Raw genomic sequence first — 27,028 nt, 5'->3', positions numbered from 1 at the left:
GCTCCACCCAATCACTAATATATGTGATATGTAAAGAGCAAGGGCCCAAGAACAGACACTCCCGTGTTAATTTTTAGGAATCTGGATTTTTCATTGTTTATCACTACGCACTGCTCCCTCTGTTCCAGATATGACTTGAACCGCCAAGTTTTTGTTATAAAGTCGAAACTGGACAATTTGTGGGCAAGAATGTCATGATTTAGTATATCAAACACCATTTTGAGATCCAAAAAACAGCGCCAAGAGTTTCTCCACTATCTATCGCAAATTTGAAGCAGTTTGATTTTTCTGTGGAATATTGGGGACGGAAGCTAAATTCTATTGGATGTAAAATGTTAATTGATTGTATTAAAGCCATAAGTTGACAAGACACTACACTTACAGGCTCATACTTGCATGCCTTGTCTGGTGTGGCTCCAAACAATCATGTTCTCTAATCACAAACACTAAACTTTGCTGAGACACCAACACAACTGTCAACATGAGCAGGGCAGCTGGGAGGTCAGAGCCCAGACCCTCCCTGTCCGCCTGGACCCTCAGGGCATAGCCTCGCAGCGGGGTGTAAATAGGAGTTGTTAAGCCTGATGAGAAGTGCGTTTAGAGCCCCTGTGTCATTATTGGACCTGTGTACTGTGCATGTTGTGCTGTCATACGGAATTACTGCACTGATGAAGCTCATCTTTTCCCAAACATGCTTCAAACAGCACATTACACTGGATTACTCAGCTTTACCTTCGAGCTGCTGATCCAAAGGAAGCTTCCTCAAGTCAATGTCACTCTGTGTAGATCCCATTACAGCAACATTACTCTTCTTTGAATACATCATTTCTCTATGCTACCCACGTCCTCTGTATGTACTTTTAAGTACTTGCCAAAAAAAATCTAAACAAAAGTCGAATTAGGTTTCACAAAAACTCCCAGTGGTTAAAACGGGCCGTGTGGGTTAGCCCTTTGTCCGGCTCACAGTGGACTCTCCCCTGATGGAACCGTAAACTGGCCCCTCTCAGCTCCAGCTGTGGAGAGGAGCGGCATCTCGCCTCATTATTTCCTCAGCCGCACACAGACTGTCACAGAGCGGCGCGGAGTCAAAAATACAGCTCCAGTCTCCTCGCCGCGCGCCCGGGTGACGTCTTTATTACCTGCACACAGGGACCTGGCTCCTGACAGCACTGACACTGGGAAAACACATGAATACTGCAACTTTATTTGGAGAGGAAATAGTTGCAGTCCATGAAGGCCACAAAATTAAGAAATCAAAAAAGCGTTCTTATTGTTGAGCCGCCTTTCATTTATTTCTACGTTTTTCAAAAATACCACGTCCCTCTTCGACAAACAGTTTAATTACCATCACAGGGTCTGGGTCACAGCCCTCACTTCCATCGGAGAGTCTTTAAGATTTCATTACGTGCCTCTTGCTTTGCACCTCCGTTCACAACCGCACACAATCCTTCGCACCATCGTTTCTCCAGACGCCCATTCATCAGCACAAACGCTTAATAAGGAGCAGCTGTCAAAGGCAACACAGTCCCTGCCGCATCCAGAGCTGTTTTTTGTTTTCTTTTTTACCAAACTCTGACAGGCTCAGAGCTATTTTAAACTGGATTTTTATTATTTTCCTTACACATAATTTTGTACACTAGCATTATAACAATAACATCAAGTTCCTCAATGTTATGTTACCGATGAATACTAAGCACAAGCCATACAAAAAGCAATCAAGGATGACTAAAACCATCATCCCAGGAATTTTAGCAGTAACTTGATCACAATTCATATACCCCTTGTACTTTTCTGTGTGATTTTGGAGCTAAACCTCAGATGGCCTATTCAGTGTGCGGTGCCCGGGCTTGGAGAACTGTAGCGGGGCAGAGAAAGCGTCGGTTTTACTGCTCTCACAGGGAAGACATATCCAGGAATGACAGTGCGCAGCCTCTGGGGACAACCGGGAGAAACAGTGTTAGTATGCAGCTGCAGTCAGGCGGTGCAGGAGTCCTTATCTGCTTCTACACAAGGAAAATGCAGAGGAGGGATTCCCGATCGTGTCCCAACCGGGATGTCAGAGCGATTTCAGTTCATGCACAAGCTTGTCCGTGTGCAGAGACAGAGCGACTGGGCGGTTCATGGCAGGGGTAAAGGTGTATGACTTAATTGGGGTGGATGTTACCGTCACAAAGCTAACAGCTGAATGAATCAAAGGAATAAGACTTTCTGATTGAGGTGCCGGAGAGGAGGTCGCTCTTCGAGATCAGGACTAATCTGGACTTTCTTTCCTACCTACCGGTCGCCATCAAACGAGTGACCTCTGTGTCTTTGAACAGTGCGGTTTTTAGATTTTGCCCACTCTAGATCGCTATGGCCAACTCCCTCATTACCAAGGCCATTACATCATACTGACTAAGACATTCCCATATGGGCATGACAAGAGCATCATCAGAGGCCCGGAATACTCAGGACTCTTTTTGAAGTAATTGTTCTTATTGTAGTCATTTGAGTACTTTTTACTTGAGTAATATAATTTTGAATATAGAAAAGAAGAAGAAAAAAAGTTCATATTTCAATTTTTTGGATTTTTTGTTTTGTTTGTCCTATTAGTACATCATAATAATAAAAACAGATCTCTGTTATTCCCTCAAATAACAGAGTCCACCTGCCTTCCTGTTCTTAGAATTTGTTCTTCCAGAAGAAAACCTTCAGTACACGAACTACACTGCACGACAAGAACACATTTTGAGAATGCCAAACATCTGTGTAAGAACAAACGTTTCATGAATGAGGCCCATTGTTTGCTTGTTGTGCTTGGATTATTTTCTTTTAAATGTATCTTTTAAATTGGAACATTAATTATTTAAAACTGTTTTCCCTTGGTGAAATATTTCCAATTCTGAAGATGATTTTGAAGAGGTGAAGAAGAGCTACTCCAAAGCTCCAAGTTGAAGACCTTTTTCATCCCTGCAGCAGCAACACATTTCTAAAATACTGCACATGTCAAAGTCTACATTTCAGATTTCCTTAATCACAGTATTGTAAAACATGAACACGTATTGAAGCATATTGACTGTTTTTCACTTCTGTGTCGTCTTGTATGGATGCACAGATACAGTAATAGGGCCATGAGTGACTTAGCCCTTTGGTGGTCCTGTCAGCTATTTGGATCCCACTCATCTACACGCACACTCTACAGTACTAAACTACCAAATTATGATGAGTATTTAGGGTATGACCAAAAAGTCTAGGGTTGCATAAGACAAGAAAGTTTGGGAACCACACCACCACATTTGAACTAACTTTCAAACCACAAGCCCGGCTGATCCCGGGGCGATAGTTTCAACCCACAACAGAGTGCGTGTGTGTGCGTCTCTCAAAAGCCTCATGAAAACAATGTGATCTGAAACGAGCAGTTAGCGTGTCCCAGAGCCAGCGGGTGTGCTTTACCTTCACAAGAACCCTGGTATCTTCATCCTGGCCTCACAGCGACAGAGCCTGCACTTCTGCTGCGTCTGTGCGGGGCTGATAAGCACGTGGTGGACGGCAATGAATCTGAGCACTGTCCAACAGAAGAGAGGGAGATCACAACACAAATGAAACTCACGACTGACTCTTATTATCCACCTGCTCAATGAACCTCTTAACCCCGCCTTAACCAAGCACATTTTCTCCAGTTCAGATTTACCCAAATCTAAAAGCTTCTCGACTGGAGCTCACAGCCCATTGTCGTGTTTTTGTCACTTTTTTTAAATCACAAGTGATATTTAGTCTGGGGACCACCAATTCATTTTCTCGTAGGAGAGGTGTGGTTTACGATCGTCCATAGTCGTTTATTGGGCGCTACTAATGTCTATCATGCGTCTGCACGTAGCCACAGCCAATCGTATCATCGTATCCGATGACGTATGACGTACCCGCTGTAAACTTTCGAGCTAAACTATTTAAAACACGGTCTAAAGCTTGATCGAAAAATAGCGTTGTGTCTGCTGCTGTCACGTTGGATCCGTACATAAACATTTATTTTTTTTTAGCTGTAAATAAACTACAAGCTTCCGTATATATAATAGCTCGTCATCATCTTGCCGTCCCTCCTCGTTCTGTGATTGGTTCCCAAATCCATGCGAAAATTTCGCCCATGGTCCCCAGACTGTTGTGCAGTTCGAAATGATTCAAGCGCACACAGTAGTCTGGTGTTAGCCAGGCAAGCTTTTTGGTTGCATTTTTGTCATGTTTTTGTCATGTTTTTGACGTGTTTTTGACGTGTTTTTGTCACTTTTTTGTTGCCTGTTTTGTCATGTTTTTGTCGCTTTTTGTTGTTCTTTGTCATGTTTTTGTTGTGTTTTTGTCCCCTTTTTTCACGTTTTTGTCGCTATTTTGACATTTTCTTCATGAAGCTTTTAGATTTGGGTCGAACAAGATAAAATTATGCTTGGTTCAGGTGGGAGTAAAGAGGTTCGCCTAATTTCCTCCTATTTTGTGCACTCTTTCAATTGGCATATTTCTGTTGTCAAGAATAAAACATGACATAGTACGGAAGCCCTGAGCTGCCAGTGTGACTGAAATATTTTTGACTGCGCTTTCCCATTCGAACGTAATACAACTCGTTCTAACATAGATGACAACTCGCTAGAACGCAATACCAAATCGTTCTAACGAGTTGCCATGGTCGTTTTAACGATTTTTTAGGCAGCAGTGAGTTTCCGTAACATAGTAATAAATGCTTGGGTTTGAATACTTCCCAAACTATTGTATGTTTATTTTCAGTGACTTAGCACTGCATTGTCCCACTTTGCAGCAGTTTGTCTCAGGAAAAGTCGCGGCATTAGCGCTCGTCGTCTTAGGGCCCACTGCCTTCATCCAATCACGGCACTTCATCTGGAGAAGCAGGAAGTGCAATCAGGCAGGAGGATCTCCCGCCGCTCCGTGCCATTCATCGCGGTTTGCATCTGCTCCTCCAGCTCTGAAAAGCCCCGCTCGCTCGCGCCCTCTTTAGCTCCCGTTCCTGTCCAAATACTCCATCATTATGTTGATCGAGCGCTTCAGACGAGAGCCGGGTGTTTGTGTGTCTCGTCCTCGAAGTCCCAGCTGCTCCGCTAATGCCTCACAAAACGCACACAAGTTACTTCCACAAATACGCCGCCGTCGAGGGCTTGTACGTGGAGTAGAATCCAGTTTGGGAGCGTGCTGTTTTGGTCTTCTGTCGGGTTTGTGTGGGCCTTTTGTTCACTCCAAGCACTTAACGGGACCAGTCGCATCTCACGAACGCTAAAATTGTAAACACTTAATGAAGTTGATGTGTTATAAAGTGCCTTTTGCCAACATTTACAGCACGGCGTGTGTGAGGTTTTGTTCCCATTTTAAATTCTGTATTTGTTCCAAGTGATAGACAGTGTGGAGACATAACCTTTGTTTTTTTTTCCCCTTCATGTTTCATATTTTCATATATTCTGTGCCAAGTCCTCTATTGGCACACGCACATATACAGAATGAGCAGTGCTTGTTAACTGTAGCGGGATCTATTTCCGGAGTTTGGCTCCACTTCTTAAACATGTTGTTCACCACCACCCCACAAAGATTGTGTTCGAGAACTTTCTCCGGTCAATTCCTGGCATAGAAGGCGCCTTCCGTGGGGCGGGAGTGGGCAGAGTGTGAAAGCAGCAGGTGGGAAATGTATTCTAAAACAGCACCTAAACTTAAACATCCCACATTTGTGAGAAGACGCACTTGGACATGTGAAGGGGATGAAACAAAGCAAAGAAAAGGCGCCGGGGCCTCGAGGCGGCGGCTGTGCAGTGGCTTTGCGATAACTGTTCCGGCTAATGCTGTCTAACTGATCGGACATGCTTGTGTCTCTGCAGATCACTGGAAATGTCAGCAAAGTTTCCCCTGTCATTTTAATCACAGCAAAACAAAACAAAGAATTGTCCAAAATCCATTTAATTCTCTGACATTAAAGAAGCTACTTGTACTTAATGTGTTTTAGATCCATGAATCACTCCGAGAGAAAGTCCAGAGATTTATTTCTATAAAGGTCAAGAGCATCACAGAAACGAGGAGGTCCCTAAGAGAATAAAACGCTCTTCTCTGTGGTTTCCCAACACCGCAGGGAACAAAACAGCTCCACTCCACAGAATGTACAGTATGAGCATCTCTCCTTGTACATTTAATATTCTATTGACAGCAAACCCCAAACCATAACACCGAATACTCTATTGCACAAATCAAACACGCAGCCCGCTTTAATGTTGCATGTCTTCTTTAGGAACCCCTTGCTCATGAAGAAAACACTGTGCTGAGTTTCTTTTTCTCAACCTGCCATGTGTTTTTGACCAACTGGTGAAGAGACTATATGTATCACAGATGGCCGCACGCCGTGCGAGTGAGCGTTTAAAATGAAGGACAAATGAACAAACACCAGACAATGGAGCGTATGGTTGAACATGTGCAAGACAGTGACCGGTCACTCCTCTGGGTGGGATTTTGGATTTATGCCTGATGTCTGTGGTTCACTGAGGGAGGCCAATAACTTGAAGTTAATTGTCACATAATTTTCCCTCCCAAAAGTGCCACGACTGAATGCACGTCATGTGATTATTAATGACCATAACCAAAATACCATATGCTCTAACTTTATAAAGCTGATTTATTACCCCACAACATAACACTTAAGTCAGCAGAAAGCGCCTCAGGCCCTGTAACTTTTTTAATAAAAGTAAATTTGCTTCCGGAAGGAAATGAAAAGGTGTTCTTCGGAGAGCGATATTTTCCCCTCATTAAATATCAGTCTCACAAATCTGTCAGAATACGACGAGGGGTGGTCGTTGTGTCCGAAACAGAGCGCCTAAAGTCACCCAGAAGGAAGCTTTGGAGCGCAGAGAAAAGGTCAGCGTGGACGCGAGGATGAGGGATGCCAGGATCTGTGGTGAAGCTTTGTCACTCACAGACATATCGCTTGTGAGAGAATATTACCCAGACAGTCCGACACTCTGCTCTGAAAGGGAAGTCGTTGGCTACTAAAAACAGAGGAAGTGAAAAAAAAAGTTCAGTGACAGACCCCACAACTAAAAAATTAAAATGATCAGGCTCCGTGTTTTTTGTTTTTGTTTTTTTGAAACAGGAAAAAGCAGGTACAGGGCCTTTAAACACTACCACAACAGTCCCACCACAGGAGCCGCTTAGCATCAGACACTTCCAGCTCTTTGTGTCGCGCCATTGCCCCACTGGGCTTTCACCCTGTGCACTCAGCTGAAACACTCGCTCACACTAATAGTAATTAGCCTGTGGGAATATTTCTCCGATGATGTATTCAATGTGTCAAATAAATCCTGTGTAAGTGAATGCAGCATTTAGATAAAGTAAAAATGATTTTGCAGGTTGAGATTGTGCGGTCCCTTGTGTCTCTGGGCTGTTTATTTGCTGGTGGTTGTGGGACGAGGGGAGAGAGAGAGAGAGGGGGGTGATTTGGGTGAATTTATATTAACAAACACTGGTTCTCTTTCTCCACACTCTAATTAAACAATGCGAGTCTTATTGGGGACAGAGATATCCATAACGCCAACCTGCGGCGCCTAAAAGCCATAAACACAAGACAAATGTTGATCAGCTGCACAGCAGAGCCCTAATCAATCATAGCAGCGAGCGCAGGAAGCCGATTATTTGCCGCGCAGGAGAGTGCTGATGCCGACAGAAGGAAATAAATGAATGTGTTGTAATTGTGAGAAATTCCTGGGTAGAGGTGCACAAACAGAAGAAGCACCATGCCTTTACATAAGCGCAGAGGGAGAACCCTACCACCACCAGCGCAGCAGAGTCTTCGTGAGCAGTGCAACAGCAGCACCTTCTGGGCAGGGAACATCACCACAATGATAATCTGTAGGAAAAGACAAGGCAAAAGCATTAGGGCTTACAGTGGATTCAGGAAGGATTTATACCCCCAGTTCAAAATTCTGAAATAATGTGGCTAGAATTTTAACAATGAAAAAATAATGAAGGCCAAATGACTTTAGCATCACACTGCTACATAATAAAGCTGAACTTTTGTTTGAAGCAGTAACACTAGTGCTAGTTTTCTGTAAGGAAAATATGATTGTTTGAGGATAACTTGCCTGTTATTCAGACAGATTGTATCTTTGTCTGAGCTCCGCTTGTTTGTTTGTATACGGTTTGTGCAGGGCTGTTTTATATTGTATTTTTTCAGCTCTAAAGGAATTGCCCCATGTGGGATAAATAAAGTTGACTGAACTGAACTGATATAATCTGTGGCCACTGGAAGATCACAGACAGAATGGCATCTGGCATGAGCAAAATCAGAATATGAATAGCCTACTCTAAATCAGTGTGTCTCCCAGAAAACAATTCCTTCAATATTTATCTAATGAAAAAGTATGGAGTGGAGGGAGCTGCAGGAGGAAGAGGAAGATGGAGGTGGGGGAGCTGACCAGTGAAGGACAGCCTCAGCAGCTCAGGACTGACACCTCAACACTATTTCGTTGCCACTTGTACAATGACAATAAAGCACTTACGTGGTAGAAAACTAACTACTCTGTCTCCATGGAATCTTACTATTTCTATATTGATTGTTGTTTTAGTTTCTTTCTGTTGATGTCATTTGTTTTCATTATATTCTTATGTAACCTTTTATTTCAGAAAAACATTGAATTTATATGAAGTTAATTTGTTTAGCGGTGCAGGTTCTCAAACGATATTAATTGGTTGGTTACTGTAAATAATTAAAAGGGGTTGAACAGCGTGCATTTGTTTCTTTAACATTATATCATCATAGATTTTAAATTGTGTGATTCTGCCCGATTCAGCAGCACTGCCAGGTAACTGTGTGCAGATGTTTGATCATCACTCACTCAACAAGACGAAACAGTCCAATGATTCTCTCCCAGCAGAGGGACCAATGCTGCTAATAACAAGCCTCTGTCCAATATCACAAATGACCCACTGCTCATTACAGTAGAATGAGTTGTGATCAGTGGGTAGTTCATGCACTTCCACTGGGAAAAACTTTATTACACATGCAATGATTGTTTCACACACGTAGTATTCATAACTTTCATAAATGAGTGTTTTGATAAAGTACTTGTATTATAATTTTAATAATAGACATGACCACTGAATTTAAAGCAATAAAAAAAATGTTTCATTAAATTTGTGTGAGGTGGGTTAGCTTGTTGGTCGTGTTGTTTTAATATCAATCAACATAAATATATTCAGTTTTTGTCATGCTTTTCTCTTTAGCAAATATAAATAACTCTTAAACAGGTGATTTCATTAAATAAATGTCAGAAATGTACCTTCATCTGATTAGCGTTGTCTGGGCAGCCGTGGGGAAGAAATAGCGCGGCGCACACTTCCGGCGCAACCTCCTGCGAAGCACAGAAATACACTCCTGGCCAGGCAGTTAGATGAGTTGAGAAAAAAGTTATGCTTGGCTGTCATGCGGATGTATAAGTATTGTTTTTACTAACGGACACGACCATTTGATTCCCCGCACATGAACAGTGGAAGACCTCCTCATGTCCGGAGAGCAGGAGCAGCTCACAAGTCAAACTGCGAAGGGCTGGACTCGAGCTAATGGCTAATTTCAGCTAAAGCTCCGGTAGCATCAAGGCCAGACAGCGAACAGCCCACTGACCTGCTGTGAGTTCTGAACATGTATCTGCACAAAAAAAAGTACAGTAACCAACCCACGGACACAGTGAGGCATTACATTACGCTGTATTTCATTCTCCTCCGAGTCTAAACCCCGGGACAAATGGATTTACAAGCACAGATTAGCCGGGCTAGTTCGCAATCTTGGCATTTGGCAATGGCTTGCAAACAGTTTCTCTGCATGACAGTTCTTTTTTAAAATAAATGTGTCCTTTTCAGAAAGCGGTTATATAGTGTAGGTAGTTGACCATCCGCCAGAAGCTGCATGTGATTGTAAATGCTCCCTGTCTTTACATCTTTGTTGTTGTTGTCAGTGAGTTATTTACTAGCTGGGGGCTAGTAATGTCTCTGTCGTTACCACCTGCCGAAATGTTGGAAACTCCACCTGGATATCCTTTTGAGGAGATCAATTATGATGACATTGAAGTGGAAGAGGTATGATGTCTCCACACTAAGCTGTAAACGAATCAATCTGTGTGATGTTGTTTGGAGGTCTTGTTGACCCAGTCTCTTGTTTTGATGCTGTTGCAGGTGGTGGGCAGAGGAGCTTTTGGTGTTGTCTGTAGAGCCAAATGGAAAGGCAACGATGTGGCCATTAAAACCATCGAGAGTGAATCAGAGCGCAAAGCCTTCGTCGTTGAGGTACTGGCACGGCCTTAAAATAACTGTTTGCAGAATCGTTGCTCATGAAGTGACAGTAATGTTCGCTGATTTGCCCGCAGCTCAGACAGCTGTCACGTGTGAGCCACCCCAATATAGTGAAGTTGTATGGTTCCTGCCAAAGTCCAGTGAGTACCATGGTCTCGACTGCTTGGTTATGACGGGATGCTTATGCAGTAAACATGTATTTTCTTTCACCTCCCTTTGCTCAGGTCTGCCTTGTGATGGAATACGCTGAAGGTGGATCACTGTACAACGGTAAGGCACTGCTGTTAGAGTTTATTTATTTATTTGTTTATTTGTTTATTTGACTGGGACAGTACTCATTTATGAACATTTCTGTACATATGTCAGCATTAGCTGCAAAGCTAGTTTTCAGCTGTTGTCCCTGGGCAAGGTATATAATGCCAACAACAATTATAAAACATAATTTAAAAGTTGAGGCTTCATGCTTTCATAACAAATGTTGATACAATTCATACATTGATAATATCAGAATGTTCGTTCTGTGACTTGCACAATAGAATGGAGATTTGTGTGCAATGGCAGGTCATACAGTTCAAACATAGAACATTATAAGGATAAATATGTACTGTAATTATTTACAAGAAAACACCTATGCAGAGGATCCTGACACTTGGCTCAGTCCTGCACCAAGAGATCTGTGCAGGGTCTAATGAGCACATCGCTGATTGGATTTCAACCAGTTTTTTAATCGAGTCCTTAATGTGTTAAACGTGGGGCATTCTCTTATCGTGAGAGGGATGCTGTTCCAGATGTTACATCCCCTAATTGAAAGAACAGTCTGTCCGAAGGTGGTATGTCTGAAGGGCACTTCACAGTCTCCTCTAACCGTCATTGAACTTGATTTATGAAGTGAAACTATGTTGATAATCAAGCTTGCCTTTTGGGTGAATAGGGAATGTAAAACATAAATAAATAGCTCTAAAAAAAAAAGGGCTATATTTAAAAGCTAAGATTGTTTGAATGGAATAGAAAGTGAACTAAATGTATGCAGCAAGAAACAGAAGGTATGCAAGGTATTCTTTCCAACCGTATGTGTCCACAATGATGCAACGCACCACATACTTTGCAGCAAACACAATTGTGCTGTAGTGATCAGTGCACTTCACATTACACCATTTTTTTGTTGTGCTGGTTGTTATTCTGTCCTCTCTCATTTAACACACAAACTCATACTCGGTTCAGCATGCTCTTCTTGAGTTGTGCCCGACCTTCACTTGGTAGAGGCACCTACACTGAATGAGGATCAACAGAAGTTCACAGCATACAGAGCAACACTTGAACAAATGAAGGCTATGTTCTGCTGTTGAAGCTAATCCTGCGAGTTCAAGCTCATATACACACATTTGGTTCTCTGTAAGCTACAATAGAAGGTCCAGACTCTGTTCGAGGAGTAGCTTGTTGTTATTGTGCACTTAATACCAGGCCACTCAACCTGACCGTTGTCTCACTTTGTTATGTTGTTGTCCACAGTGTTGCATGGTGCCGAGCCCCTCCCCTTCTACACTGCATCTCACGCCATGAGCTGGTGTTTACAGTGTGCACAGGGAGTGGCATACCTGCACGGCATGAAACCAAAGGCTCTGATTCACAGAGACCTCAAACCACCCAAGTATGTGCCCAAGGGTTTACTATGTACTCAAAATAAATACTGTTCAATCTCTGTCAAATTAATTATTGTGAAAATTGTAATTACAATGTATTACTTTTTTTTTAATTCATAGCCTCAGTAATATAGTGTAGAACTATGTCTTCATAATCCGAGTGACCCTTTCTTGTTCCAGCCTTCTCCTGGTAGCTGGGGGCACTGTGCTCAAGATTTGTGACTTTGGAACAGCTTGCGATATTCAAACCCACATGACTAACAACAAAGGCAGTGCGGCATGGATGGCCCCTGAAGTATTTGAAGGTATGTATGACTGGAATTGTGGAAATGCCATGCGTTTCTAGAGCAGGATTTAGAGCATTATTAAGTTTACACTGTGTCATGTAAGTTTCTTCTCATAAGTTACTGAAAGCAGAAAATTGATGAGTTTGATCAAACTCTGCACCAAAGCCCAGTGTATGAGTGGTGTCCCAGCTCACACCTTAATAATTGTACTGCTCACAGCGTCAGGACATTAGCTCTTTATTGATCATCAGTGCCTTGTTCTTACTGATGGAACATTGGGAGGCATTGTGAAAGATGAATGAAAAGTTACCATGACTTTTTATTTCCCCTGAAACACCGTGTAGTAGACTTTGTGTTCCTCTGGGATTCGAATGCGTGGTGAGACATGTTCTTGGAGAGGGAAAGGATATAACGAATAAAGGTCTGGCTATTAACTGTTTTTTTTTTTTTTTTTTGCTGGAGTACAAGGCGCTTAACTGCCCTCTCAGTGAACTCTCTCACACTCATAGCACAATGGCCGTCTGGGGGAACACAACAAACCACCCCTGATTCAGTCTGTCTGTGGAATAAGCTTTCTCGGTTGCTCTTTGCGCTCTCCCGCTTCTACTTAACAGATGTTGTTTATAAAGTTAACATCACTTTAAGAATACTCATAAAGGCTTGGTGCACGTTTCATATTATTTATGTAATCCAGGGATACCCATGGGTTATGAATGTTATGAGCATTGTGGTTTGAGTGCAGATGATGAATCCGTGGATGAAATGTTAATTTTCAATTTGGACTCGAATGAACTACTATTAAAGGTTCTTATATTCAAAGCCACAGATGACATTCAGAGGGGTTCTTATGACTCTTGTTGTAATAGACGGGCGAGTTGTTCATAGTGGATGAATGTGGGATAGTGCCAGGAGGTGGCACTAACTCACATTCATGAAATAGTCAATAGCACAAGTTCAAATTCAGTTAATTAATCGCCACTGTTGTGTTATTTGGGCCATGGGCAGATTCCTGTCTGACTTTCTAAAAAAAATTGTACAGTTTTTATTATCTTTGTGAGGATTGTTTAAAGGTTGACCAATACAGGTTTTTTTTTAAAGGCCGAGGCCGATATGCTCAGCTGATATTTTTGACCGTCATTTTAGGCCGATTTATCCAAATGTCTGGCGTATAATCTCATATAATCTCCGCTGCCTGCTTTTTCCTTGTGTCGACGACACCAGGGGCCGCCATTGTTCCGCCATTGCTCCGCCATTGCTGTAGTACCTCCATATAGTCGCTAGCACCCCATTGGAAGGCATTGCACATTAGACACGTTAAAAACAACTTTAAAGCCTGGTTTCTAATTTCCCTAAACTTTCTACAGCTAGATAGTCCTCCTGTGATAACGCTCGGTTAGTTACAATTAAAGAAACCAGGCTGGTTTTCTTACGAATTTTTTTAGAAATTTCGTACTAATGAGGGACGGACGAGTCTACAGTGAATATCCCGCCCTTATGCCCTTTTTAGTAACATGCTTCATCAGAGATGGGAAGGAGGAGTCTGTAAATCTGCCATGATTCCCCCCTCGAACATGGTCATTGTGGTAAACGGGGAGGAGTGAGGAGTTGTCTATTATTTTTTAGCTGTCCCAGCTTTGATTAGTCGCTGATAGCATTAGCATACTATAGCATTAGCACACTAATGCAAGCCGTGACATTTTGCGCGGAGATACAAAATACAATTGCGGAAGTTAAAAGTAACTCATTGAGTTCTCCAGGTTCCGTGCTTCAAAACGACATACATCATGTCCATATTCACTGAGGTTTAGGGAAACTTGTATTTAACAAACGTGTAGCTAAACAATTTTCATTGCAACGTTTCTCTGTTCCCTGAGGCCTAGTTTTAAAGCCCTGACATCGCAAAAAATAATAAATCTCTATCACGTTCGGTCCTGGTCATATCGGCTTTTATCTGCCCTAGATTGACCGATAGCTGATATCCCCAAATAACAGCCCGATATATCGGCGATATATTGGTTGACTTCTAATTCTGTTGCTTTTCTTGAAGCCCCAGAAATCTTTGACTGAAACTAAGCAAGTCAAAATGGTTTACTGAAATGTCATGATTTTTTTTAAAGTTTTTTTTGGTCTGCACTTTTTGTGTACACTTATCACAAGTTCAATAGGAACAGCAATTGAGCCAAACATTAAATTGGAAAGAAAAAGCAAAAGTCATTTAGTGACACACATTGTTTCCACAGCTCTGTACAATTTTCTTAAAAGACTTCAACTTCATGCAATGTAGGGTCTAGTCTACTCCTGTGTAATCCAACAGTGAACCATTACCCTCTCGCTGAACTCTGTGAAGATCATTTGCATCAGTGTGAAACGCTGCTTTTAAATAGGTGCTCTCATAAGCACAATAATTAATCAAGTCCCTCGCAGTTCTTAGATCCGCTCGGCGTCCGCTCAAGCATAAAGCGCCGACGCTCTCCCCAGCCGCGCCCCTAATGTGCCGCGGAGAATTACTTTATCAGTTCATTTTGTCAATCACTTTCCCCTGCTTTGAAGCGCACCTAAGCTCCCGCGCCGGGCTCTTTTCTCTTCTCCCAGGCAGCAATTACAGCGAGAAGTGTGATGTGTTCAGCTGGGGCATCATTCTGTGGGAGGTGATCACGCGCAGGAAGCCCTTTGACGAGATCGGAGGGCCGGCTTTTCGCATCATGTGGGCTGTGCACAACGGTGAGTGCCATGTGAACATGCACCTGCTGAGGAAAAAGCTAAATAAAGACATTGTGTAGCTTTTTCAGACGTACAATAGAAATGGCACTTTTGGCTGTCACAAATGGCAAATAATTTCCTCTGAAAATAATGACATTAGTGACACTTATTATGTGTGAAATCCTGAAATGTGCCCTGAATATCATTCAGTATTTTTACAATATCATTCAAACCTATTGTGGTAATTCTACTAATATCTACTTATCAACAATATGCATTTGTTTTGTATACTTTATTGTAATGGTTCCACTTTTTTTGTTTTCTTCCAGGCACCAGACCACCGTTAATCAAAAACCTGCCTAAGCCGTTGGAGAGTCTAATGACGCGCTGCTGGTCCAAAGACCCGTCCCAGAGGCCTTCGATGCAGGAGATCGTCAGAATCATGACTCACCTGATGGAGGCAAGGCAACTTTATTTATACCGCGCATTATGTACACAAGGCAACTCAATGCGCCTTGAACGCTACTTTCCATCAGTTGTTCCTTTTGTGTTTGTTTTCAGTTGTGTGGTGCAGCGAGTGTGGATTTGATGCTTATAACGTTGTTGCCTTTGGTGTTTTTTGCCTTGGCAGTTCTTCCCTGGGTCCGAAGTGCCCCTGCAATACCCATACCTGTATTCTGATGAGGGGCAAAGCAACTCTGCTACGAGCTCTGGTATGAGAAACATGCATTTCTCTTAGTCTGCAGGAACAGGTGACTCTGTGGATGCAATAATTAACTACTTTAAGGATTGGTGATTGTTTTTGCTATTGAAATAGTTATTAATATTTAATAATTTAATAATAGGTCATTGGTATTTGGACTATGAGCAGATACCATAGTTCAGATACATGACAGGAGGAAACAATGTGACATTCAGTAAATGTCTTTAATATTACTGTTAAAAATAATTATGTATATTACGTAAATAAGTCATTTTTAGTTGCTGTATTTTAGCCTCATCAAAAAATAGGTCACTGACTGGACAAATATTAAAATCATAATAAGCCATAGTTATTATACTAATTGTACCTTTCAAACAGTGGTGGTCATTGGTCAAAGTACTTGATTTCATTACTTGAGTAAAAGTTCAGATACTACTGGTAAAATATTACTCGAATAAAAGAAGCTAAGCCAAATTTTTTGTAATACTGGAATATTTGCTGTAGAAAATGCATAAAAATTCAAAGTAGAAAGTACAAACCAGTTGATATAAGTGTGAAGAGTAACTTTACAGCTTCAAAAACACAAATCTTGCAGCCGAATTCACCATCCGTACGCCAACGCGATGGGGACACATTTTCTTCCTTGTTGTGAGAGTGTGACAGTTGACAGAACATCGGCACAGCGCCACTTACTGTTCTGGAGTGTAGAAAGTTGTAAGTTCTTTAGAAAAACACTACTCAAAGAAGAAAGTGTAGATCTTTAAAAACTCAGAGCAGTATTTATAAATTTCATTTTTTGCACGTCTTCCATTAAAGCTTGCATTTGTAGTATTCTGAAGCCAAATAAAATGGCAGATTTGGAAGGGAAAAGCAAAGGTACGCCTTGATTGCATTTGCTCACGCTTGTTTTGAATATCAGGTTCATATGTGGACAACACTGGCACCAACACGAGCAACAAAAGTGACGCCAACATGGAGCACAGCGATTCTCAAGGGAGCAACGACACCATCAAGATAACGCCCCAGTTCGCCCCTCACTTCAGACCAAAGGCAACAACAACATGCCACATTTTAATCATGTGAAGTTGTGCGAATGTAAGGATTTTTAAGCCTTTTATTTATCCCATCAGGGCGACCCACTGCGGAGCCTGCCTTTGTCCAGAGGGGGCAGTGTGGAGAGTCTGCAACCGAGAACACTGGTGTCCTCTGACAAACGAATGAGCGCCGACCTGTCCGAGTTGGAGCCAAAGATGTCGTTCGCCCCCTCAGGTAAAACAGGGGGATGTGGAGGAGAACAGAACGTCACAGGAATGAGGAGATTTATGACTTTCCCCCAACTCTTCTCAGTTCAATCCCAGGCTCCTTTTCCAGTCCTCGAGTTTCACTTTGTCGTAATCCCAGTGATTATAGTGTCAAATACCTTCTGTGTTTTTATCAAATTCATCTGTATATTCTGGTTTCTCAAGTGTAGTTCACAGCAAGTCTAAAGTTAGTTTAGTCAGTGCACTCGGCCTCTAATTTAATTCCCAAAAACAGCTGTAAACATTGATCCAGTGATTATTGACAGTTTCTTCAACACTGGAGCCTGTTCCGTAAGGGCCATCGGAGGGGAGTTACACTACATTAGAAATATAAGCAGCCAAGAAATAACCACTCTTTCATTCAGTGTAGGCAATCTAGAATAACTGATTCCCCTACATACATGTATACGCATGTGTTTGGAAGTGAAAGACAGACAGCGCATATGTAGACGGCCATCAATTGATGTGTTTTGACTGATCTGAGAGTCATCAGTGTACACACTTAGAGAGCACTCCGTTGTTCCTTTAAGTCATCCCATTAGAACATCTTGTCAATGTCCTGTTGCACTCCTGCCTTGAGACTGCCCCCTCCGTCTGTCCCCTGTCCTGTGAAGACTGTCCGTCAGTGCAGCCGTAGCGTCTGTAGCAGCTGTTGTCTGGTGTGATTGCGGGTGCATGCTGCCTGCACGTCCCTGTGTGCTCTGCATGTGCCTAGCCCCACATGCAGCGTCCGTGTGTGCGGCCCACACATGCCCGCTGTTAGTCTGCATGCTCCGTGTAGTAGCTGTCTGTATGTGTTTTCCGCAGCACGTCCGCAGTATAAGCGAGGCCACCGCAAAACCGCATCATTTGGCACCATTCTGGATGTCCCCAAGATCGTCGTGACAGGTATCACTGGACCCCCAGGCTCCGCTGGTAGACAGGAAGCGGGCCTGAGCACTGGGCTTGTTCTCTTCAGACATGACTCTCTCCTGTGTGTCACTTCTGTCAAATTTACTTTTTTTTAGGAAATCTCACATCACTTTTTAAACATCTTACAACAATATTGTATTAGACATTAATTCTATTTAAGAAGCCTTTCTTTTTGCAAATAAATCAGATTCTGTTGCTCAAACCTGGTCACAGTGGTCTAAATCTCTGTCAAACATCCAAAGAAGTCGATCTCATGGGCTTTAATGGAGAAAACACTAATTTATACAACTAGAATAGATATCTTCAGTACATGGTGACCTGTCCTTTTTGTCGCCTTTGTATCTACCTGTGGCCAGTCTTCTTTGTCGTGACACACATTTGCAGCATCATGTCTCGTGTGGTTTCAAAACACTGCATGGATTAAGGAGTTGTCATCTTTCCCACTGAAACCTATTTCACGATTTTCAACTAAACTCTGCTGACGGCATAATAAAATGCACCGTCTGAACAGTAAAGCAGGTTTCAGTGGCCCCCCATGTGATGACCTCCTAACCCATGGCCCTCCCTCTCCTCCCTCTGCCCTGTGTGTGCTGCAGCAGATGTGACTAGCTGCTGGAGTGTGCTGTGTTTAAGCCTGTCTCTCTTTCTGACGAAGGGCACCAGAAGCATGGCTGATTTCCCCCTTGTTCTCTTTACATCCATTAACTTTGACAAAGTCGTTATGATTCATTTCTCTCACTTTGAAGGTCAGAGCTATTATTGTAGATTTGAAACGAATGGGGACATGTGGTGCATGTTTAAAATTGACTTCTATTTCGGAGTCATGAGAGACTTAACATTCGCTTGGCTCATTTGGGGGAATCAAAGCCACGCATGTTACAGATGGTAAGCCTTTTTTTCCTGCATGAAGATGTGAAGGGACTGCAGTAGAGGTGGAACATTGGCATGTGGACTCATTTGATATATTTACACACATAGATAGACATATATGATGATGGATGGATAAATGAAAGCATTAGTCACTCTTTTCATCAAAGTAGTAACAGTGCGGGTATAACCATAAAACAAAATTGGAATTGGAATTTGGAAAAAAAAAAGATACAGAAAAGGGAGAGGGGGTTAATTTATTTGAGCTGAAACAACCTGGTCACTTCCTTAAATGCTGTCCCTGAACCAACTGCATTAAAACTTGACCTGAAGATATATTGGATATACTGTGTATATACATATTTTTTCCCCCCATACCTGTTTTCGATAACCAATGCACCGATCCAGCTTTTTTTCTTCCAACACCGATACTGGGGGTTTGAGTATCTGCGCATATCCGATATTAACCGATACCATGAGACTTTCTTGGATGGTTTTCTCTCAGTGTAAAGTGAATGGTCCTCTTATCTCCTCTGTGAGATCAATAAAGTCTTGTCATGATGTCACAGATCAGTTATCAATTATATAATATATTCATAAACTAATGGCAAAAACATTTAACAAGAATCACAAGATTTTCCACACTATCCTTGGGACAGGCTATTTTACATTAAAGCCACGTCGCGAAGAATTTCCCCATATAAATCAATTTGAAATATAAGCATTTAATTTATGACAGATGTGTTCCTCATTGAAAAATACCTCATAACATGTGCTTTTGCTGTGAGCGGCTCACCTCTCCTAAGACATGACTGTAACTTTACCGGGAGTGGGTACGTTTCCAGCTCGTCACCATGGAGATGTGATCTAAAGTCTGCATAAAGTCGCTGCATAAATAGCATTTTCTGTGTCGAGCTGCTGTTTCGTGTTAATGGCAACAGTATTGTCCAAAATGTTTCGCAGTGTCCCTTTTAATATAAACAGCTCACATAAAGTGATCTGATCATTAAATCTTGTGCATTAAATATGTCAGATCAGTGACTAAAATACAAACAAGTATTTATTTTATACAGTTACTTAAGGTATTTCTATCATAATTTCTAACCCAGCCTTGATTAGTTGCAGCTAGCAATAGCATGCTCTCTCTAGCTTTAGCATGCTGCTGGTAACCGCGGTATTTTGCGTGGTGATCCAAAATCCATTCTAACCCAGAGACTTTTTTGTGTTTTTGAAGGTGTTGAGAGCCAAAACTAGTATTGGTTCAGTATCGGATATTTGTAGCCGATACCGATATCGTATTTTTTTTCCAGTATCGACTCCAATATCAGTATCGGATTGGTGCATCCTTGCTTTCAATGCTTTCATTTTTTCTATACCGATAGTACCTAAACTTTTTTTTTCCTGCTTGTTGTTGCACCTCTACAGTCCATTTCCGTTACTGCTCAGTCTCCCTCTGAGTCTTAAATGGGAGATGCAGTTTGATAAAAGATGACATCAATTATGAATGTTAATATAGACTCGGTGTCTTCATAATTGTAGACACTTTTACAACAAACACTGCATAAACAAATTTCTGGAGCTTGTGGTTTAACTGTTACATGGAACAATGGGGTAAGGATGGAGACGACGAACAAACCTCGAGTCGTAGAGACGTAATCTGTGCCGTGTGTGCTGAGCTTATTGAATAGAGCCTGGTGTTGAGAGAAGCTATAGAGGTTCTTAGACCTGCCTGTAAACTGCGTAGTCCGTGGTTACCTTTCCACCCAACGTAGTGTACGAGCATGTTCTCTGATCCGTGATGTCTCTTCCACAGCCTCGTGTGAGTCTCAGAGGCGTCGCTCTGTCCAAGACCTGCCGGGCATCTGCAATGAGTCGGGTCCGGTAAGTCGAGTCAACAGAGGGCAGTCACAAAGAGGGGCAGCGACGCAAAATTGATTCCAGTTGAGCCACAATTGCAAGTTCAGTGATTGCAACTGGTCTCTCAAGGCTACTATACTTAATTACGGAAGCAACAATCGTAAAAACAAAACTTTGACCTCATTCGCAGTTTCTACTTTTGTAATTCATCTTCCACTCACGCGCTGCTCAGAAACTCCCACTGCATAATCTGTCAAAAGCCTCAAAGCTCCAGCGAAAGAGAATGTGTGGCGTTTAAATTTAGCCGAAGGAAGATCAAACTGCTGGAGGAGGAGAATCCTGGCGCTCGGCTCAAACACACTTTTGAGATCTGCTCTGAGGCTCGGAGCATTTCTGCTGCTTTCGTAAACATGACTGAAACTCTCAGCACTTTGTAGCTGCGAGTTCATTCAGAGTTCAGCTTGACATCCTTTCTCATGTCAAGTTTCAAAACCAACGGCAATCTTTGAGCTACAGCGTGCCTCTCTTCTCAGTTTTATTTCAATAAATGATCTCAGTCAGTGATGGCAGTGTAATGTTGACGTGTAAAGTTCTGCGCATGTTGTGATACAGGGGAGCAGAAACAGTAGCCGCCCGTCCAGTCCCAGTGTGCGGATGATGCCCTCAGACAAGTCTAGAGCCTACTTTTCCCCCGACGACCCCACAGGTATCGGCTCATCAAACTCTCTCGCTCTCGCTCATTTTCTCCGCACTCACCTCCGTGTTTCCTCAGATACCAACGGCTCAGACAACTCTATTCCTATGGCGTATCTGACCCTGGATCACCAGCTGCAGGTACTTTAAGACTGTCCACATTAATGTTTCATACTTTGGTGGATTTTTTTTTTCTAACATTTACTTCAATGTTCTGGTTTCCAGCCATTGGCTCCATGTCCAAACTCCAAAGAGTCAATGGCAGTGTTTGAACAGCATTGTAAAATGGCTCAAGAATATCTGAAAGTGCAGACCGAGATCGCCCTGCTCATACAGAGGAAGTAAGTCCGGCTCTTCCAATATTGCTTTGCCGCAACAACGAAACAAAAGAAAAACTTGGATGAAAATGCAGTGGGAACCCGATATTTACATACACTGCATAAAAATATGCATTTTTTTGTGACATGAAATCAGAATTAACTTTGAACAATGTAGGACTATCACAAGGCTCTGCACTTAAAGGTGCACTGTGTAACATTTTGGACTATATTGTTGTGGCAAAACAAAACATGCTCCCAATGACCAGCTCAAACACAGAAAATGCTGTTACTGCAGTGTGTAATAAAAGAATTTTATTTGGATGTGAAACATGTTTAAATCTCTTAAATTACTGCCTTTAGTCACATCTCCATGGAGACGAGCTGGAGACGCACCCACTCCCAGTAAAGTTTACAGCCATATCTTAGGCGGGGTTAGCCCCATAGATGTTTGTTTGAACAATTCTGAGGTATTTTTCAATGATGAAAATAATGGTCATGAAATAAATACTTTATATATATTTCAATTTTATTTATTGGGTAAAATTCTACATGGTGTGGCTTTAAGTCTAGCACAAATAAATGATGCAAAGGTACTATAGCCTACCCTTAAAACATCTAGTTTGTCAATATTATGACATGGATATTTTTGTCCATGTCAAAAATATCTTAAATAACAATAATCCTGGGCTGTTCATGTTCCTGTGCTCCTCCCACAGAGGCACAGTGTCAGAACGCAGGCACCTCCTCACCCTTCTCTCTCCTCCTCTCCCTTCTGTTTCCTCAGCTCAGCTCACTCTGCTCTGACCCTGGTCTACGCTCAGCCCTGAAAAGTTACTGACTTCTTACCGCGGACTTTATCCGGACGGTCTCGACACGCGCAGCGCTGACAGTCTCGCCCCGACAGCCCTTTCGTTTCCTTTCCCCTTAATAATCCAGTCATGTCGCGCTGGCTCGTTCATAAAGTTACCGAATTTACTCCCGCGTCTCACAGAGATGGGCTGTACCATCTTCTCAAACGGGGAAACACGGGGCCAGCACAGCTGCCCTTTATTCGGTCGGAGACCGTGCGCTGCCGCGGCTCGAGAGGCAGAGGAGGAATGAACATTATAACTGTATTTTCAGCACATGTTGGCTTAATAGGCAAATATCTAACAGAAAAACAGAAACAGAAAAAACAGAAAAAAACAGGTCTTGAGAAGGGCACTTACAGGGCACAGGGCAGAGGGGCAGGTGCTTGAGCACCACCTGGGCTCCATCTGTGCACGTCCCTGCTTGGGTGCAATTTCAAGACACTTGAAGGTGCCACGTTCATTGGTTAAAACAATGACGTAAATATCCAGCCATCATACAGATCAGAAAGAAGGCGGGTTCTGTGTCCCAGAGATGAACGTGCTGTGTCTGAAATGTGAATGTCATACAAGCACCCTTACTCCAAATGCAAACAAGGATAAAGACTTACATTTTTGAAGACATATCCTGTGGTCTGGCAAAATGCATTTTTTTTACCATAATGACCATCGTCACATTTTAAGGAAAAAGGGGGAATCTTTCAAGCCTGAGAAAACCATCCCCAACTGTGAAATACAGGGGTGGCAGCATCATGCTGTGGGGTTGTTTTGCTGCGGGAGGGACTGGTGCACTTCACAAAATAGATGACATCATGAAGAAAGAACACTATGTGGAAATATTGGAGCAACATCTCAAGACATCAGCCAGGAAGTTAAAGCCTGGGCGCATATGGGTCTTCCAAACGGACAATGACCCAAAGCAAACGGCCAAACTGGTTACAACGTGGCTTAAGGAAAACAAAGTCAATGTTTTGAAGTGGTCATCACAAAGTCCTGATCTCAATCCAACTGAAAATATATGGGCAGAGCTAAAAAGGCATGTGCAAGCAAGGTGGCTACAAATGTGTCTCCGTTACACCACTTCTGTTTGGAGGAATGGACCAAAACTCCTGCCAACTATTGTGAGAAGCTTGTGACCCAAGTTATACAGTTTAAAGGCAATTCTACCAAATATTAATGAATATAATATTAACTTTTTGTAAAGTTAATTCTGGTTTCATGTCAGACAGTGAGAGAAAATTGCATATGTGTATTTTTATATAAATGTAAACATCACTGTATGTCAATGTTAGTAGTTACACTAAGGAACAACCTGCCATGAAACTTGTTCAGGCTAAAAGTTACTGTCAGCTAAGTAAAGGACATCATCTTAACTGTGATTTCTTATTCTTGGTTTACAGAAAGGAGCTCATCGCTGAACTGGACCAGGACGAGAAAGACCAGCAGAACACCTCCCGTCTGGTACAGGAGCATAAGAAGCTGCTGGAGGAGAACAAGAGTCTGTCCACATACTACCAGAAGTGCAAAAAGCAGCTGGAGCTGATCCGTGTGCAGCAGCAGAAGAGGCAGGGCACGTCATGATGATGTCTGTCCACTGCATAACATGTCCCACCTCTGCTCAGAACAAACCTTTGCACATCATCACAGCGTGTCTGTGGTGCAGACCAAACAATCACCTGCTGCTGTTTCTGCAGACTGTCTTCCACTGAGGAGCCAGTGTTTCACATGCTCAGGGTTCCTACGCTCGAGCAGCCTGTTATTCAAATCAATCAAAGGGAATAGAGTTGTTTTATTTATATAAGAATATAATTATATATATATATTATGTACATGAATAGTGTAGGAGCCCCGTGTGCTGCTCTTGGGGCCTGGAGGCTGCATGCTCTCTCCTTCAGTGGGTCATTTTGTTTCTACGGCGGCTGGCGGCACACGCTACAAAGGGCCAGAGCTGACGGAGGAGAAAACTCAAGACTGTTTAAAAACCCCATGAACAAACAAACAAATAACTGTTTGTGTACCAGAAGGACATCAATCACCGCGAGTTACACTATCGGAACAACACAATCTTTACACGTAATCTTTTCTTCAAGTCCAGTGTATGTCTGGGAAACGGCGCTGAACATTTTCACAAGCTGCAACATTTGCCTGTTAGTTGGCGGATGAAGATCTAACCGTGAGTTTATGCCATTTTGTACTGTAGCTGCAGGTTTTCAAGAATGTGAAACCAGGGGCGCTTCTCAGCAAAAAAAAAGTGACTTATGCAGTGTTTGTGAATGAGACTTTCTGGGATTCTTGTTATGCAAACCCCATCTTCCCAATCCCTCCCGTACTTCTATCCCTGTGTTCAAAGGTGTCCAGTGACCAGCTCCACACAGACGCTTATGAACTGAACTCTGGAGTGACCGGCTGCAGGCCACTCTCCGCGGCTTTACTATGACGTCAGTATTGTTCCTGTGTGTCTACCTGTCTTTTCTATTCACTAGTGTTTCTTGTATGATATCCCTCATCTTCACAAGGATGGTATTTTGTCAGACAAATGGAGTCGAGCTCTGAGTACAGTTGTGGAGTTTGGTTTTAGTTCACATGTTGCCTTAGAGGTTACCCGCTTTTAAAGTGCTACATTTGTTTTATGTGAAATGTTATGCAGCAGAAAAGATGTGTAAATGTACCAGACAGTAAATGAATTCAGGTTTTTCAGGCTGGATTTCCCAGTTCTGTTGAATGTATGCTGTCCGCTGACAATGACTGTAAAGCAGCCTTGTTAACCAGAGTCAATCTTTGGGATGGAGACGGAAAGACCAGGCTGTTTTTCTCCAACATGGACATCCCAAACATTGCATTCAAGAACAATCGGATGTGACATTTGAATTCTGACTTTTTGCCCCGCAAGTATTTTGCACACTTGTGTTCACCTTCATTAAGGCTTTTAAATGTTTTTGTCTTTATGGCAAGTCATGGTTTTAAGTGCACAGGAGTGAGCCTCACCCTGTGTCTTTTGTTTACTGAGGATTCATTGACCACACAACACTGTTTCCTTGTTTTGAAGGTAAGCGCTGATGGCTTGTGTATACCATGAGAAAGGACTTTGAAAATAAACTCAGTTATTTGAATACATCAGTTTTGGATTTGAAAAACACTGTCATTCTGAACAGGGCAATATGTCCATAAAAATATGTGCTCCCATTCGTTATAAACTCTAATGTTACTTGATACACTTACTCTGAACGTCTCTTACACTCTCGCTGATTGCAACGGTTTTAAGATGATTTGATGCGATATTTGTTTACTAAAGTATTGTTAGTTCTTTTGACCCTATAAAGTATTTATCCATAAATGGTCACAATCTCAGCTAAAGTGAGAAAGTTGTTTCAGTGAGTAACACATTAGAAACTGCTTATTTATTCACATGAATAGTTGGAATGTAATAAATTATGTCAACTGGAGAAATTCACAATGAAGCAATTTATTAACAATAATTAATAATTAACCACTATATGACACATATGAACTAATCCAGTTTGCCAGACTGGTGTTATATTTTAAGTATTTCTTTCCTTTGGTAGTACGTAATAAACTATGGTGAGCAACAGCCAATGCCTTTCCTGCGAGTACCAGCAGGTGGCGGTAAACGCACAGATGATGCGGGTTTTACTACAGGCACATGGGTCCCTCCATACAGTCTATGGTCCCTCCGCGTGGAGTCCTCGTCATGTTCACCGTCCACATAGCTAAGTTAATCCTCTTAAACAAAATCCGTAAGTAAAATACAGCTCTCTGAGAGCCAGTTTATATGTTATAAACCCATTGATCTGTGCGTTTTGTCTCAGCTTGAAAAAGTGATTCTCAGGAGAACGTCGTGCTCCTTCAAAATTGGGACACATTTTCTCCATAAATGCATTTGAACTTGAAAAGCTACAAAAATCCTTCATGTACATTTCTGCAGGTTTTTTCAGATGGCGGTGTCCCCGACATGATGGTACCATGTTTAAAGAAGCCAAAAGTCTGGCAGTGAGTGTGGGGTCCTGTAGAGCGCATCCCTCTGGTGTAGTAGTGCAGTGGTTCTTAACTGCTATGGCACGGAGACCCAACCTACCCATACTACAGGATGAATGTATTCCAATACATGACACTTGATGGTTTGAATCTGTTCATCACAAATTATTGTTGATTAATGCATTGAATAAGCCGAAAGCTAAACAACACAACATCAGTCATTTCAACAGGCCCGAGTAGGCTAGTCAAATATTGAATGATTTTGGGTCCCGACCTACCTGGGAGCCACTGGTGCTGTTGAGCTTTACTCTTGAACCTTCTGACAATAGAATCTAGTGGACCATAAAGGGATAGATTATTATTATTATTTTCATTCAAACCAAAGCAGAGTTGTTTTATTTATATAAGAATATAATTATTTATATATATTATGTACATGAATAGTGTAGGAGCCCCGTGTGCTGCTCTCGGGGCCTGGAGGCTGCATGCTCTCTCCTCCAGTGTTCTCATTTTTGCCTAAGTTGACTTTTTTTCCCCCATTACATTCGTTCATATAAGTCTCTTTACTCAACCAGAGCCAGCATTTTTCTCATTTGTTCACTAGGAGCTGTTTT

The 27,028-nt window shown here is 42.2% G+C and overlaps 1 protein-coding gene across 1 annotated transcript; it reads left to right on the top strand.

The window, feature by feature from the left end:
- Positions 1-9,346: 9,346 nt before the first annotated feature.
- Positions 9,347-25,525, top strand: map3k7 (mitogen-activated protein kinase kinase kinase 7). The gene is made up of 18 exons (XM_079571755.1): positions 9,347-9,633; positions 9,960-10,080; positions 10,177-10,287; positions 10,368-10,433; positions 10,518-10,563; positions 11,803-11,941; positions 12,114-12,238; positions 14,813-14,941; positions 15,250-15,380; positions 15,552-15,633; positions 16,543-16,673; positions 16,754-16,892; positions 17,732-17,812; positions 20,517-20,584; positions 21,173-21,266; positions 21,333-21,394; positions 21,479-21,594; positions 23,822-25,525. The coding sequence occupies exons 2-18, from the start codon at positions 9,988-9,990 to the stop codon at positions 24,000-24,002; spliced, it is 1,794 nt and encodes a 597-aa protein (XP_079427881.1). The 5' UTR covers positions 9,347-9,633; positions 9,960-9,987; the 3' UTR covers positions 24,003-25,525.
- The last annotated feature ends 1,503 nt before the right edge of the window (positions 25,526-27,028 follow it).

This window comes from Gobius niger, assembly GCF_951799975.1.
Source record: "Gobius niger genome assembly, chromosome: 15".
Classification (NCBI taxonomy): domain Eukaryota; kingdom Metazoa; phylum Chordata; class Actinopteri; order Gobiiformes; family Gobiidae; genus Gobius; species Gobius niger.
The sequence above is the reverse complement of the archived record's forward strand: the minus strand, read 5'-3'. Positions and strand labels throughout refer to the sequence as shown.